This window comes from Oreochromis aureus, linkage group 16 (assembly GCF_013358895.1).
Source record: "Oreochromis aureus strain Israel breed Guangdong linkage group 16, ZZ_aureus, whole genome shotgun sequence".
Classification (NCBI taxonomy): domain Eukaryota; kingdom Metazoa; phylum Chordata; class Actinopteri; order Cichliformes; family Cichlidae; genus Oreochromis; species Oreochromis aureus.
The window spans coordinates 4,004,732-4,021,026 of NC_052957.1; the positions used below are offsets into that span (position 1 = coordinate 4,004,732).

The window sequence follows — 16,295 nt, forward strand, 5'->3', positions numbered from 1 at the left end:
ACAGAAGAGAAGGAAGGGCAAGTGAAAGAATTAAAAATTCCTCCTATTTCAAATGCAGGAGTGTAAACTGCAGTGCCTGCCTTTGATTACCTTTAAATCTAATACTTGGGCTTAAATTTTGTTAGAGGAATGAGCTGACCCCAAAGGCCTAAACACGCATCTCATATTCTGTCAGGAAACAGTCCCTCCAGGAAAGACTAAAGAATGAAACCCTGCATTTTTAGTTTAAAACTGCGACATTAGCACCACTACCGAAATGCTAGAACCAGACAAAATTGACGAGAGCTAAGGAAAAAAAACCAAAGCACAAATCATTAAGATCATGAAGAATGCACTGCCTTTATCAGCAGAGAAAACAAAACAAAACAGTCTTATCTGGTTTCAACTCCAGCATCATTTATGAGGCACTTATTGTGCCGTCCTTCCTCCCTGATACTGAATAATCTCTGGGATAAAATCTACACATGGCTGTGGTCATCCCAAAAACATGAATAATTCACAGCCATCTGCCATAAACCAACAGTAAATTAAAAAAAGACTGAGGAGGTGCGATTCCTTTATTGTGATCACTTCTTTATTTTGTGTGTATTTTTGTGTGTCGCAGAAATGAAGTGTGGGTCCGCTTTTGATTCACTTTATTACGTCATCACAGGAAGCGAGACAGACTCACGTTCACACTTACAGATTTAATTAATTAGCAATTTAGAATTCGCAATTAGCCCAACGCATGCATATCTTTGCACTGTGGGAGAAAGCCAGAGTAGCAGGAGAGAGCTCACGTAAGCACATACTGATGTCTCTACCTTCTCGGAAATAGCGACAATTTAAGCCAATGTCTGCAGTAAATTAGAAAAGAAATTTTAGATGTAAAATGTTATTATGTACAGGCGACTGCTGTATGAGGGGAAGTCTCCAAAATAATCACGTGTGTAATGTGTAATCATCAGTAAGGGTGTTGGTTCTCAAATTTGGGGCCGAGTGATTATTTTACTCACAACTAAGCCTAAAACAACAGCACTAACCTCATCTTTAACCGTGTGAAAGGTCTGTTAAACAACACTGTGATCATTTTATCTCCCCCAACTGGTTAAAGGCTCTTAAAGCTTCACTGCTGATTAGCACTGAAGCTCCACACCATAAAAAGCGATCTTCAGAGCTCCAACTATCAGTTACTTTAAAGCAAGCGGTTGTCGTGTTGAAAGTGATACGTTAGTCAAGAATGTCATCACACCTACTATGTTAAAGTGTCTAAGGTGCTTTTGCGGACATGAAGCAGACACGTTAAGATGCCGCCAGCATTTCGTGGTTTCAAAGCAAGAAATAAAATCCAGCGGGGAGTTTTCATGGTCTCGCTTTGCCAAAGTTTTTGGCTCCTTTGTTTACACATTATGTCCAGACTGCAAACATAAAGCATAACTACTAAACAGCAGCATCCATATCATCACAGAGAGGAGGCTGGGGCCAGTCCAAGAGGTAAAAACAAGACTGACACTACACAATACACTCTAACTAACCCAAGTGCATACAACATCCAGGATTTTTTCTGGTTAGACTCCGGAGGTCTCAAAGCTTTTTTAACCAGCTATACAAGGCCTCCAGCAGCAGACGGCCCCTCTCTCTGTTTGTGTTCCAGGCCGGCGAGTCGCTATGCATGACGATTTATTGACGCAAGATCCCCCTCAGCCAGGACTGCCACCGATTACTGCTGCTGGAGAGAGGAGACGAGGGCAGGGAGAGGGGGGTAGACAGAAGGGGAAGGTCTTGCAGGGATAAGAGAGAGTTTTTCTGTGTGTGTGTTCTAGCTCTGCCTCCAAGGCCATAAACCCAGTTCCAAAATGCCAAGTAGCATGTCAACATGCCAGCCTTTGCCACCCAAGTTTAAGTCAGACAAAAGGCTCTTTAGTCCTCAAAGTGGTGGTCTAAAAAAAAAATAGGAAATGATGATCTGTCATACGTGGAAAAAGGCTTTACCAGAACTGCACAAACTGAAGGGCGACAAGGAGAAAATGAACTGCTAACATGAAGTGAAACTGAGCAATGAGAGCTTAATTTCTGAGCTCCCCAAAGAGAAGGAAGGTCTGGCACTGGATGAATGCTCTGGCCTAATGCAAACACAATCATCACTCACCTATTTTTTTTATTTTATTTCATAACAGCTGACATTTGTTTTTCAAAAGATTTGTCCATCAGCAGATTGTTAGCTGTGACGTAAAAATTCCACCTCCCCAAATGAAATGAAAAACATGCGACGAATACAACTGTTCTTTTAACTTAACACTAGATAAACATCATCAATTTATTATTATTACATGAAAAAACCAAAACTGCTAAGTTAAATTTATGTCATATATTCAGAAGCAAGTTGATGAGGGAAGCATGAGCAGGGAACAGAAATGACCAAAATAAAAAGGAAATGAAACAGGAAAACACGGCCCACTCCAACGATCACTTGCATAACGCAGTGTATTTAAGAAAAAGGAAAAAAAAAAAAAAAAAAAAAGAGGAAGAAGACCAAGAAAGAAATCAGTAAATATCTTTGGCCTGTGCCAGTTTTCCCCGTAATGTGACGACCTGAAACATCGGCTCTGACGCAAACCCCTTTGAAAAGCCTTTTGGCAGGGACTCAACCATTTCTCCAAACACTTTTCAAAAGAATAGAAGGTGATGCCAGCAAGCTACATTGTGTCGCACAGAACCGTTAGTACTGCAACAATTAATAAATGCCTGTGAAATCAATTTGCTGAACATGACCAAGACAAGCAGAGCTTGATGGGAAGTGAGGACACAATGGACCTTTTGTCCAGTTGAGTAAAATAGAAATCCAGATCTGTGCTAAGGAGGAAAAGAATATATACTTTTCCCATAACACAGCAGCTATAAATCTATTCAAAATAAACTGCTGTGTTTAAATTTTACATTTCTTATTTCTTACCTTGGCGACTGTGAGAGCTCATTGTTATGGCTGCTGTTGCTCGTGCAGACTTGATGTGGAAAGAGAGGAGCGAGCGAGGGCGTCAGTGCGCCTCTGTCATGGTCACCATCGTTCGCTACCCAGCTCGGCCAAAGAGGAACATGGAGGGATTCATCACGCTGTGCCACAGGTGAAGACCTCGTTGGACTGCTTCACCAAACTGCCTGTGAGGGGGAGATACAAAAAAGAGGGGCATTTCATGCAGGCGCTCATTTATCACTGCAATATGCTAACCATTTTTAAACAAACTTAAAACAAACACTACATATTCTGCACGAGGCGTCTTATGTGCTGGTGTCCGTTTATGGTTTTTGCCATTCATTTATCCCTCCCTGCACAGGCAACAAAGGACAGACAGCCCTGCCAGCCAGCTTTCAAAGAACTGATGACCCCAGTTCAGAGTTTCTGACTCTCTTAAGCCCCAATTTGAATTAAATCACTTCCATAAAACTGTCCAGGACATTCTTACACAGAGTTGATGAACAACGCTGAAAATTAGAAAATAAACTGCAATTTCTGCTATTGCTGTTACAAAACAAAGGCAAGTGTTTAATGTTCAACAGCAACTTCCTACCTGTTGTAAATCTGTTATAAATAGTCTTACAATTACAATTGTTGCTAAAGAGATATAAAGTGAGGAAAATGCAGCAAGAATCAAGTTAGGACACCGTCCTGAGTTGCACTTTCTCACATGCAGCACACAGCAGGAGACGGTCTGCAACAATGCTGGAAACACAGAGTTCAGTTTAGGTGAGAGTGCGTTCAGCAGGCAACACACATGGCTTGCAGAGAATTTCCCCGGACAAATACCCTCTCCATTCTCACAATCGGACATCACGCAGCTTTTGCTCTGGGGAGCTGCTTCAGTAAATACTCTTTAATATTCAATCCAACTGGCATGGAGATTTTCATTTTGACATACTGCTCTGCTCAGTTATACAGAGAAAAGTTCAGGGCAGCAGTGCAGGTGTTAAACAGCTTGAATTTGGTGGAGATTTTTGGCTAAGTAGAGAAAGACAGAGCGGGAATTCAGTCTATGCAGGGGCTGTGAAGTCCAACTTCCAGAACAGCTTGTGGGCTTACAGGAATGATGTTCTCCAATGCTGATGGTTGAACAGCCAAGGGAGCAACAGCGGGGTTAACTATGACGAGGGAAAAAGTACAAAAACGGCTGACTGGACAGTCGTTTTTATTTTTAGCACCCTGTTTCGCTGCACTACAAAGACGTTCTTTGTATATTTTGGCATCTCTTCTCCACAGCAGGGGCTAAACCAAAGGACCAACAGCACCGCAAACAGCAACAAGAGTAGCCCACAGGACGGGTTGGGACACATATTTTTGACACTGCCCTCAAGTGACAGGAGGCGGCTACAACATGTCCATGTGGGTCTTCCAAACTTCCAGTGCACTAGCAAATTTAAAACAGAGACTAAAAGGAAGAGAACAGAGTGAAAACAAACTGGCAAGTTGTATAACGTGTTTATTTTTTTTATTAAATCAAAGTGATTCATTTGAACCATCTGGCTTTACTTAAAATCACAGCATATTTACAGAGTAATGCGAGTCACTATCAGAACTGTCATCACAACACTGCCTGAGCCACACCCCACGAAGAGAAGCTTTTGAATTTGGTTTAGCAGGTGTACATCGGTGATTAAGCACTGCAAGAATAATACACCGCATTTGTCACATTTATGCATCAGAGCTTACCGGGGCACACGCCTTTGCAAGCATTTTAAGATCTGATTACATCTATTACCGTGTTTGCTCCCACAGTTTGCACGGTCAGCCTGGGAAAGTCACTGCCTAAATAAAAGGCTCTGGTAGAGCCCCAAATGAAATGCAAACAGAGGCTTCATGAAGGCTTAGACTCACCTCCGAGTCAATAGCAGAAGAAAGAGGGGAAGAAAACTTTTCATACTGCCTCGTGTTTGTGTGTCTTATGCAATCAAAACTGCGAGCGGTGCGCAAACAAACACACATAGAGAGGCCTCTGGCTCTTCAACTCTAACCGGCAGAAACTAAAACTCACCTCTGTCACATCTAACAGGTGTCGGCAGAGCTGAAAACAAACATGTGGTAATGAGAGCTGCAATCAGTCCATTTAAACCCCACAGCGGCCGCAGCAAAGTGCGTCTGCGCTCCCTTTTCTTTCTCAAACAGACACACTCGCTCTTTAAAGCTGCTAAACTGAATCACTGTCACATACCTACGTTCAGTTCTGTTGTGCAGAAAAATACAACTTCATGGAAACGTATTCCTGCCAACAGTCTCCAGGCTCTTACCTCAGCTATCAGGAATTATCATAAACACCATAACGGTCCCTTAAGTCTAGAACAAATTCATCTGAGAAACCAGATTATTAATTGCCGTCAAATGTGAGCGGAATAAAGTGTCAGCGTGCTGATGGGATAATATTAAAGTTTAAGTGCCATTTGTGACTTTGAGAAAAAGATGAATGTGTTGCTATGACAAAAGTCAAAACACAGTATTTCACTCTTCGAGTTGAGTGCGGCTCTTCACAGCATCTTTCAAGCCACGGGGCAAAACAGCAATGGAAGAGGTTTAGATGTCAGTCTGAATTCCTGACAAGGGTGTATGTTTAGTTACATGTACACTGATGACACTTGGATGACCGTGAGGGACACCTAAAATGGGTGTTGATGGATTTGCTGAGGCATGGGGCGTCAACTGGAGGGCAGTGGTGCTATTCTCAGCTCAAACTGCCTATTTTTGTCAGAGGAGTTGTCTGTCTGTCTGTCTGACACACACACACACACACACACACACACACACACACACACACACACACACACACACACACACACACACACACACTGTTCTTTTACGGTCTGTTATAGTATGACAGTAGTGACTTTAGGCATTTGGAGTTCAAAGAGAAGCCTTTACCGACTCCAGCCAGTTGCAGATTGTAAAGCTGATCTGTTATCACTTGTGATGCTACTTCCACATGACTTCATTTTTTTTTTTCTCCTGGATTCTTAATTACTCTACGGGGATCCCATAAAAAATGGATCCTTGTACAACACTGCAGATATTTCTTTTCCCTACACTGTGGCACCATAAAATACATCACCTGCATCTCTTCAAGCACCTCATTTTCACCGGCTGACTCGTCTGGATAAGATTTATTATTCTCGTGCAGTGAAGTTTGAATCTGGAAACGTTTCATGGTGCTTGACAGGAAAACAGCTCTCAGGACCCCTTAATGGACTTCATTTCCCAAGCACTCTGAGCACTGCCGGGAGTAATCACGATAGCATAAAAATAACATGTGGTTGGATAGTGAGCAGTAAACAACAATTAAGAGACCCCTTGCATAGCTCATGAAATGAATCATTGAAAATGCATTTGTTCCATGAAGACCGCCTCAGCCTCTCAGCCCTAATTGACTATGAATTATTCAGCTGGCGATGGGATTAGTGCCTTGTATGCCATGGACAGACATGTTTCTGAGGTGTAGAGTCTTTACAGTGTGATAGCAGCTCAGAATTCTTGAAATAGATGTGGACGGCCCAACAGGAAGCTTTTTGCTTTATTACTACCACCAAGACAAGGGTAGAATATTGTAGTGTGTCTGACAGGAGCTGGTTCATCTGTGAAGTTCAGTGTGTAAAACAAGGGCTGGGCAATATACAGATCCTTTTTTTTTTTTTTTTTTAATGCCGATATAATTTCAAAGCGTATACGGAATGAGACAATTCTGTTAATATAAGAATGTCCTTTGATGCTGAGTTATAGGAGGTTTGCCTTAAACAAAGTGAGGCCAGTCGTGTTGGCTCTCCGTGCAGACTCACTTTCTGCAATTTCTCCTGCAGTGAGTGATAATGAATGCCTCAAACTTTAGTTAACTGAATGTTAAAATTGCATTTGTGACTGCAGCTGATGAGGTTTCCTGCTTTATTTAAACGAGGCACTGAGAACAAAACTGCTCTTTTCAAAGCCAACATACTCAACAACAAAAAAACTTCCGATGTGAATCTCATAGTTTTAGTTTGTACATGCAAAAGACCTACGAGAACAGCTGAATCATTGCACCACCACTGCTTTTCAAAAAGCCTGAAACCATCATTGCTTTGAAAAGGTGGTCATGAGAATTAGAACCTGTACTCCATCACTTTTGGGTGCATAAACCCTAAAACAGTTCTTGGATTATATCACCTTCACAGAAATGACTGTTGTTTCTTATTTTGGCAGTAATTTTGGCACAGTAGACAGGAGCTTAGTCCTGCTGGAAAGTAAATCAGGATTTCCATGAAGCTCATCAGCAGATGGAAGCATGAAGAGCTCCACAATCTCGTGGTAGAAGGCTGCATAGATTTTGGACTTGATGAAGCACAGTTGACCAACAGCAGCCAACACCAGCAGATCACACCCCAAAGCATCACAGAAACGTCACATTCAAATCTGTGCCTCTTTACTCCAAAATTTACTTTTATTTGAAAAGAGCAGCTTGGAATACCGAGGAACAGTCCAGGTAGGACACTTCTGACAGCGTTTCTTTAATACAGCAGTCTGGAAACAGCTTATTGGCTTGTGGAGGTTGATCATCGTCATCAACTGTCAAGTCAGCAGTTTTTCCCAGGATTGTGATTGTACACATACAGAACTAGACCGAGAGATACACAAAGCATTTAAACCATGCAAATAATAATTTACTCAAAGTCAAATTTACATCCTAATAATGTAAGATACTGGATTTTTGATTTTCATGAGCTACAAACTACAATCAAATTTTTCATACAATGAATGCTGAATAAAGGTTTTACCTAATTAAAATAAATTATAAAACAAGATTAACTTTTGTAAAATCTTCACATTTTTGATATACCAACAGTACAACTTGTGTAATGACTACAGTCAGTATTAGTCTCTAAGGATAACAGCTGTCACTGCTTTGTCACAAACTTTACTTTGTAAACTGGGTAAACGACTTCACACAATGTTTCACATCAAAATGCAAAACAGTGACCGTGTACATGTTGATGAAATGACTGGAGATATAAATCATGAGACCAACCTTGAGACCTGGTACCCGAATTCTACACAAATTCAAATAACATCACGGATATTGCATTAAAAATCTTTCAAATGAAGTCACTTTAAAATGTTTTAAACGCAGCTAAGCTGAAGGCTTGAGTTTCGTTTTGAAGCTTTGGTACAAATCATTACTAAACATTCAAGCCTAAAGTGCTGGAGGTCGTGGTTAAAATACAGTGTTTTATTTCTCAATAACATACCATTTCAGCATTACTTCTATTCATGTACTGACTCATCTTCAGTCACTGTTTTTATAACTGGGTTAACGTCACAAAATGCTGGAATTCATCTAAATGTCAAATAAAATATCCCGATATGCATAATGGGGGACGTGGGTGAAGCACACCAGCAAAATGCCTGAAAATTCACTTTTCCTGCATCCTCAGCCGATGGTTCACGTAACCAGATGCAACTTTTTATGTTGAGTTGTTTTTTTTAAATTAATAGTTTGAGAATATTAATCAAACTAGGAGGGGGAATCAGAACCAAAATTTCCATCATAAGAATAGACAGATTACCTGAAATTGTTTTTCTTTTGCCTAAAAAGAAAAAAATGAATAAATGGCTATTTGTACAATGGTTGAGTGTGCAGGCCTGTCCATCACAGGTACCAAGCTCTTACCCAACACCACTGTGCTATTAATAGACACAATCAGTCAAACGAAAACAAAATGTTCACTAACAAGGATGCCTTTCCAAACTACAAACCTATTGATAACTGATTTCAGAGCGCTAGGATGGGTTCCAAGTCAGGACAAGGTCCTGCAAAAACACAAAAGAGCTAATACGGGTTATTATTAGAGTTGCGAGGCACCAACGGGGTGTAAGGGGCTGAACTGTGGGAGAATAATTCACAGCCATGAGTTCATTGGGTGACCACAAGAACTCATCAAACCTCAAAATCACATCAGTTGAGGATGAGAGCTTCTGTATAGCCGCCCATTAAAATCCCAGCATCCTTCTTGCTGCTTTCAATCTTTGTCTTCTTGTCCTGCTTTCCTGGCTGAAATCCAATTTCTTTTCTTTGATTAAAGTGAAATTTCAGTCTATACTAATGAACAAGTCTGAACTTAACAAAGCACTCTTCTGCTAATAATAGAAAAGTCCTAGCATGCACAGCTGTCTTTCCTGGAAGGTTAACATCAACATACTTGTACTGAAAGTTTTCTAGATCAAATATGTGCTGATTTTATCAGGTTGCAACTTTCCCTACGTTCTTACTGGTTTAGAAAATCCAAACATTAGCACACTGATGCTGTAAATGATAAATGGGCGGATTCTTCTATAGCATTTATATGGCCATTTGTTTTTTAAAGAAATGTTAGAATCGTGTAAACAGTGACAACACAATTTTTGATTTGACTATATATAGCATATAGTGCAAAAAAGTAATTGTAAAATATGTATGTGACAAATATTTTAAGATTGTCTTAGGGAGCACCAAAACACTAAAACATGACAGTGGTCATTATAATGTTACAGACAGGCAAGAATGATAATGCTATGATTTTATTCTTAGCCCGCTACCTTAATGACATTTTTAAGGAAGCAAACATTATCAGTCTTGTCTGTCTATAACATCATAATAAATAACTTAACAGACGGTTAACATTGCTATCAAATAAAAATACCTTCAGCTGAAAAATCCACCTTTGATTTGGCAAAGATTTGAATACCAGATGCAATTCCTAAAGCAGCTCTCCCAATTAAACAGGTATGGGACCAACGCTAGGCGTACACTAGTGATTCCCTGAGGCTGGGTTTGTAACTGCTAATAATTAAGCAACTAAAATTATTGTTTGGTGGCCAGGTTGACATTTATGATGGTTCATGACCTCTCAAACTCATTCAGTGTTGTGAACATCAAATACTTCAGCTGCTGGTAAGGGGAGGAGCTGTGTACCTACCTGTCTGCAACTGTTCTGTGTGATGTTTTGTGTCAACTGGAGGAGGCCAAGATGCTGTCATCTGTATCGGTACTACTGCAAATGATAATATAGTCACAAAGTAATTTGTAGAATTGTCAGTGAAGTTAGTATCTGACAACCGTAACAGAGGTAGGAGGTGTTGTGGAGGAAGGGAGTAGTCTGCAAGCATTGTGTGTGCATGCTTGCTTTCTTAAATTCATTGATAAATACCACTTCTATGAAATATACTTCATGCAAGTAACTCCAACTCTGACTTAAAATCAGTAAGCCTGGGATAGCAGGAGGTGAACCGGTTGTACATGTGATACAGAAAAAGGTTACAACTGCTGACGAAGAAGGACCACCACTACCAGCGTCAGTCCCAGATGGTGATATTGAAGTAAATACAGATGTAGAAAACTCTTGGTGAGTAGGCAGATGAATAGCATTGAGGACCGCTATAACAGCCACCTGGCCAGCCAGCCGACCTGTGTGGAAAACCCAAACTGTTAAGGGCTGCAACAAGGCGGCTAGCATCAGAAGAACGAGAAAAAGCACAAAGGGATCATCTACTAGTAAAGTGATGGTGTCAATCCAACAGACAGATAAAGAAATTATAATGAAAAATATACTGCTAATATACCGAGGCCCACAGACCTACAGCGGCACAAGTTTACGTGTGGAAAACACTGAATGGTTAGCATGTGTCAACTTTAACACTGTCAGATGCCGAGAAGCATCTGTTGCCATGTGCATCTAGTTTTCTAAATGCACATGGCACAATGAAGGTTATTGAAGTGAGACTAAAACCAACACATGGTGATTAAGAGGAATTAAAATCTAAACTACAATCATTTGAAAAGCAACTGTCAACTGCAGTTTTGGTTTGATAGACAAATTACTATTTGGACAATGCTGCTTGAGTATAAAACCAAAGCTCCAATGCCATTTACAAAGTCAATCAGTGTCACATAAACAACATGTGAACAAACAGGGATGCCTGTCCCAAATGCCAGCCACTTGCTAACTGATTTTAGAGGTTCAAAGTCAGGACAAGAACAAAAGAGCTAAACAGGTTTTATTATTGGAGTTGTGAGGCACCAACTGGGGATAAGGGAGCTGAATGTTGGAGAATAGTCAACTGCAATGAACTCATAGAGCGCCCAAAGGGGATCAACACAAGGATTCATCAAGCTTCAAATCACATCAATTGAGGCTGAGAGCTTCTTTACAGTTGGCCATTGAAAATTCACAGTCCTTTTTTTACTGCCTTCAATCTTCCTCTTGTTTACTTTTGCTGTTTTTCTGGCCAATATCCAGCTTCCTTTCTTTTTATAAACTTGCATAACAGTAAGCCAAATGAGAAAAAACAATGTACTGTAACCATCTGTTGATTGGTTGGCTGGTTTAGTTGAAGGATTCATGTACAGCCGATTTCCCCAAGTGTCATTCAAACTATATTAGTGTTTTCTCAAACACTGTGTGCAATCAAGAGCAGGACAAAATAAAAGAATAAATGAATACAGACTGAAAACAAAGATACAGTAGTATTTGGAATGGCAGTGCGCTGGTGGAACGACCTTCCCAGTTTACAAATTCCTGCTGGGTGATTGTGCATTGCTGGGTTCTATCATTTTATTTGTCTCTGAGCACAACAGTGGCATTAATAGAACCCATTAGAATCCATTAGTGTGACAACATCCACAAAATGTCCACAAACAAGCAAACGTTCTGAGCGCCAGCTTGTGCTAAATAATAGAAGGAAATTGGAAAGTCAGACCCGGAATTTTACAAAGCACAATGGAACCAAGATAAATGAGCTTATTAAAGAGATTAAAAGAGGCAAACTTAGGACACAAGTGCTCATGAACTTTGGTAAGGTAATGATGTAGGTAGCCGTGTGCTTGCTGGTCTAAGGTCACCTACTGCAACTTCTCTTATGTACTCCCTATGATATTAATGTGTAGTACTGAATCGGGGCCAAGATGTACAGCTGTTATACATCCACTATATCTTTCCGTGCTACACCCTCCTTGGCGCAGTGATGATACCAGCTGGGGGACAAATCATACAAACAAAGCTTCTCAACCAGATTTTCTTCTTTGTTGGAATCTCAACTATTTTGTTTTGCATGCTTCACTTCCATCTATACTGTTTGAGTTTGTTTTACTTCTTTCACAAGCGCTTGTTGATCAGTGCATCATTTCACACTGCATTCCTATTGGTCAGTTGCTAGTCACACTGTGAAATGCTTATCCTACACTTCTGGCACTTTATGAATTTTGCCTCAGGCTTGGTTGGTTTAAAGACCAATACAACTTTGAACCTCTCTTATTACGTGACTTAGTACCATGAGTTTGGAGTAACGACCAAAAGATATCACCATGACATATCACCTGTCTTGTCAGTCAACTTTTGTCTGGGAAACTCCAGGGAAAAAAAGCGGCTGAATCAACTAGACGATTGAAGAAAAATAACAAAAAACCTCAAACTTAGGCATTATGAATCTTTTTTCTTGCACTTTCCCAAAACCAGCATTTTAATCCTCCTAATAGCTCCTAATAGAAATACAAAACAATCTCACGGTACACCAGGAAATTATTCTCTCTGTTCATACTCAAACAAACAAAAGCACAACTTGCAGGCCATCTTATAAAAGCTTTCTCCCTGACGAAAAGATGAAAAGACTGGTTACTTTGCATTGACCCAATCAGCCCAGTGTTAGACACAGACAGAAGTCCTCTTTTTCTTTACTGTCAAACACCACCCAAAGTCCTGCTTGAAAATGCAGACTTCCTAATATTACAGCATTTTGCACACTAACTGCAACAGATTCCTTTAAAGTGGACATATTATGGCTGACATATTAACAATAGCGGGACTTCCAGTCTGTATCGTGCTATCAAGTCTCATTTAGCTTAAATATTACAAGAAAAAAAGAACAATTTTCTTAAACACTAACGCCTAAGATTCAACACCCTCCAGAAGATATTGGGCAAGAGGCGAGTTACACCCTGGGAAGGGCGCTGGTCTATCACAGAGCTAACACATGCACATGTCTTTGGATTGCACAGGGAGAACACCCAAATCCCACACAGAAAGGCCCCGGCTGACCAGCTGTGAGGCATCAGTTCTTACCACAGCACCACCGTGCTCCCCACATCAAAATCCCACATTGCACAGTACAATTAGGAATAATTCAGTTCCACAAACACCAAAGTCTAAAATGTGAGACAGTTACTGCAGGTGTTTAAGCCAGGCAGAGGTTTTGTTAGATGGACTCTTAAAAGTTAATTTACAGTGATTTAAAAACTGTCAGTTATCCTTTAAGTCCTTAGTCCACATAAAGCTGTCGAAAGGGGCAAATCAAATGTGCAGGTGACTTTTTGTCTTTCAAAGTCAATACAAGCAATACACCAGGTGTTTCATTTGAAATCTGACCAGATTATTTATGCTTCTCCTGTGTCTTACTGTACACCCCCTTTCATGGAGATGCAGATGCAGATGGATACAGAGCATCTGGTCAAAATCCAAGAACTGTCTTGGGTGGGTCGATCAACTCTGGTAGGTGCGTCCTTGCCAGAAAGCAAAAGGGTCAGACTCGGTTTTGCCCTCATATTCTACAATTACACACACAAATCATCATCACTGGTCTATAAACACTAAAATCCAGAGCAACTGCAAGACATTTCACACCCCATGATCATTACAAAGAAAACAAGAAAGTGACTTGGATAATAATAACTGAAATCATTACCACGCACTACAACCATGTCAACACTTCCTCTTTGCATGTACAATGCAAAATGAAAGTAATTGCCACAAAGAAAAACTTTGTGCAAATGCGAAACCATTTATTTCAAACAAAAACATTTTTTGTGGCAGCTTTGCGTTGCAATCCAAAACGCCATAACATGGTCTTCCTCTGGAATTTTTCATGTGGCCAAAGAATAATTACAGGCTGCCAGCCCTGTGGAGTTTTATTAGACATGTTTAGAGTTTGTTTTGTACAAGACTTCGCATATGCTTCTCAAAGGGGACATCCATCCATCCAACCATCTTATTCTCCCACTTATTCCAGCTCAATACTTGGACTCAACTCCTTAGAGAAGTCACTTTTCCACAGTTCAAATAACCCTTATTTATCCTACAATAGGCCTTGGTGTAACCTCTCAGGTTATCCACTGTCTTAACAATCCATTTAACTCACTCCCCAAATCAGCTTTCTTCTGGTTGGCTGCCCATCTCAGTCAGAAGGTTTAAGGTTGCAGCTTCTGTGCTCACAATCAGTGCGGCGTAACTGAGATTACATGACATCACGAGAAGCCAAGAGTGAAAAACGGTCTAGAGCTGATTGTTCAGAGATGCCAGAAGCCCGAGCGTTCGGCTCACAAACATTTGTTTCTTTGTTTTACACCATCATCTTCACTCTGCTGTTACCTTCAAAGGATTGATATCATGATGTAAGGACATCTGTCATCATCAAACAACTGAATGAGACCACATGAGGACGTTTTGAAGCCGCAGAAGATCAGACATGCTTAATGAGTTGTCAGTCACAGACAGACCCTGTTGAACATCAGCTCTTAAAGAGTAAGAATATAACAGGCTGCAGGCTGCAGAAAGAGATCCTGCCATAATTCAATGATCCTGCTTTACATCTTCACCAGTCTGGCCTGTGCTCTCGGCAGACTCATCCTTTAGGAGGACAACTGAGGCATTTCTTTAGTGGGCTGCTGTGACCTTGTTCCCGTGGGGCCTGGAGTTTACAAGCATGCGCCAGCAGTGCTCCAGAGCTTGTAATGCTGAGGGAATAGTTTCCACTAGTGAAGGCTTACAGGAGATTTAGCAGAGCACAGGCACAGCCCTGCTGCTGCTCCGCTCTGTTTACACTTCACCGAGACAAAGTTTACAGCCAGAACTGCGGCAGCGCGGTCCGACCTCAGCAGAAACCTCCATCACACACACGCGCGCGCGCACGCACGCACAGGGACACCCGTGCTGTCTCTGTGTTACTTGAGGAACTATGGAGCAAACCAATGCGTTTAACTACAAGAACAAAACTTTGTGTGTGCTCGAACAGCTCCGCTAAAAGCGCGGCTGTTTGCGCCGAAACCTCCCCAGAACATCTGGCAACCCTTCGCTGTAACCTCAAACTCAGCATGAAGGCAGTGTGACAACACGAGGCAAAAACACAGTGAACACGCTTTAATAACAATCTGCTTCTCACCACACCGAAAGCTGAGCAACAATGTTGCACAACACACTGTTTTTGATAACCTACTACAAACTGCTGAAAGTGAGCAACAACACTTCTATTGCGCAACACTCACGGCTTCCTTCAGCTGACTGTAAAACACCCCACAAACCCACACGAAACAGAGTAAAGTGGAGTTGCCCCACGACTGCAGCTCACTTCGAGGAGACACAAAGCGCAGCGACCCCAGAGATAAACATCGCTAACTTTTTTCAGTCATGTGCCTCTAAACGTTCAAAGCAAACACCGGTTTTTTTTTCCACAAACACGGAACGGAAACAGTACCTGAACCGAGCTTTGCTGGCTGGGAGTTGTTGCTGTTCTCCCGCTGCTTAACAGCATCCACGAAGCAGGGTTTTAGGACCCGTCGGTGCCGTTAAAAAAAAAAAAAAAATCACTCACTCACTTTGATCAGTGGGTTTTGGTCAGTGATTGTTGATCAATGGTCATGGAATTTGCATGGATTATGGAACTGACCTCACAGCCCATTGTTCCTTCAGTGGGCTGGTTTCAGTCATTATGCAAATGTACTGTTTATAAGGTTTGGGGAAACCTTAGTCAGCTGAAGCTGAGAAGTCACTTTAGAGTGACGAAACGTTTCTCCCACAAAACGCTACGTCCAGATGAACAGATTCAACTTTTGGAGCCAACAGATCATCAAGCACTCAGCAACAGATCCGCCATACTGAATTAATCACGTGTCAGACAACCCCCTGTGTTTCCGTAGGAGGCGGGGTCTGCGGGCAGGATGATTGACAGCTGACGGGAAAATCTCTAAGTGGACACATGAGGCAAGACCACCCTACTGACACACAGGTATCATCACCTGTCCTCTTCCTCCTTTACTACATCGTACAAGTTTTTTTTATTTTTAACTTGTTTAATGGGGTTTAATGTATTTTACATTTAATAGAGGATTCTTTTGGATGTGCTCAGCAAAGACGTATATGTCCTAATTTTGTTTAGATTACAATAAACAGTAAAAAAGCTCCTGAATGCTGATTCAAACCTTTAGTATTTTAGGCAAATACCAAAGAACAGGCCAAGCAAAACACAGCCAGCACAAAAGAAACAAGGTTTCTAATGTCACTGGAATGCT

The 16,295-nt window shown here is 41.1% G+C and overlaps 1 protein-coding gene across 2 annotated transcripts in view; it reads right to left on the bottom strand.

Moving 5' to 3' along the window:
* Positions 1–15,617, bottom strand: part of LOC116319962 (histone deacetylase 4-like) — a 117,991-nt gene extending 102,374 nt beyond the window's left edge. For both annotated transcript variants that reach the window (XM_039600044.1, XM_039600043.1), the window contains exons 1-2: positions 15,482–15,617; positions 2,933–3,135 (exon numbers count right to left, since the gene is read on the bottom strand). In XM_039600044.1, the coding sequence (XP_039455978.1) occupies positions 2,933–2,954 (22 nt within the window). In that variant the 5' untranslated portion in view covers positions 2,955–3,135; positions 15,482–15,617. The remainder of the gene's footprint in view (positions 1–2,932; positions 3,136–15,481) is intronic.
* Between the last annotated feature and the right edge of the window lie 678 nt (positions 15,618–16,295).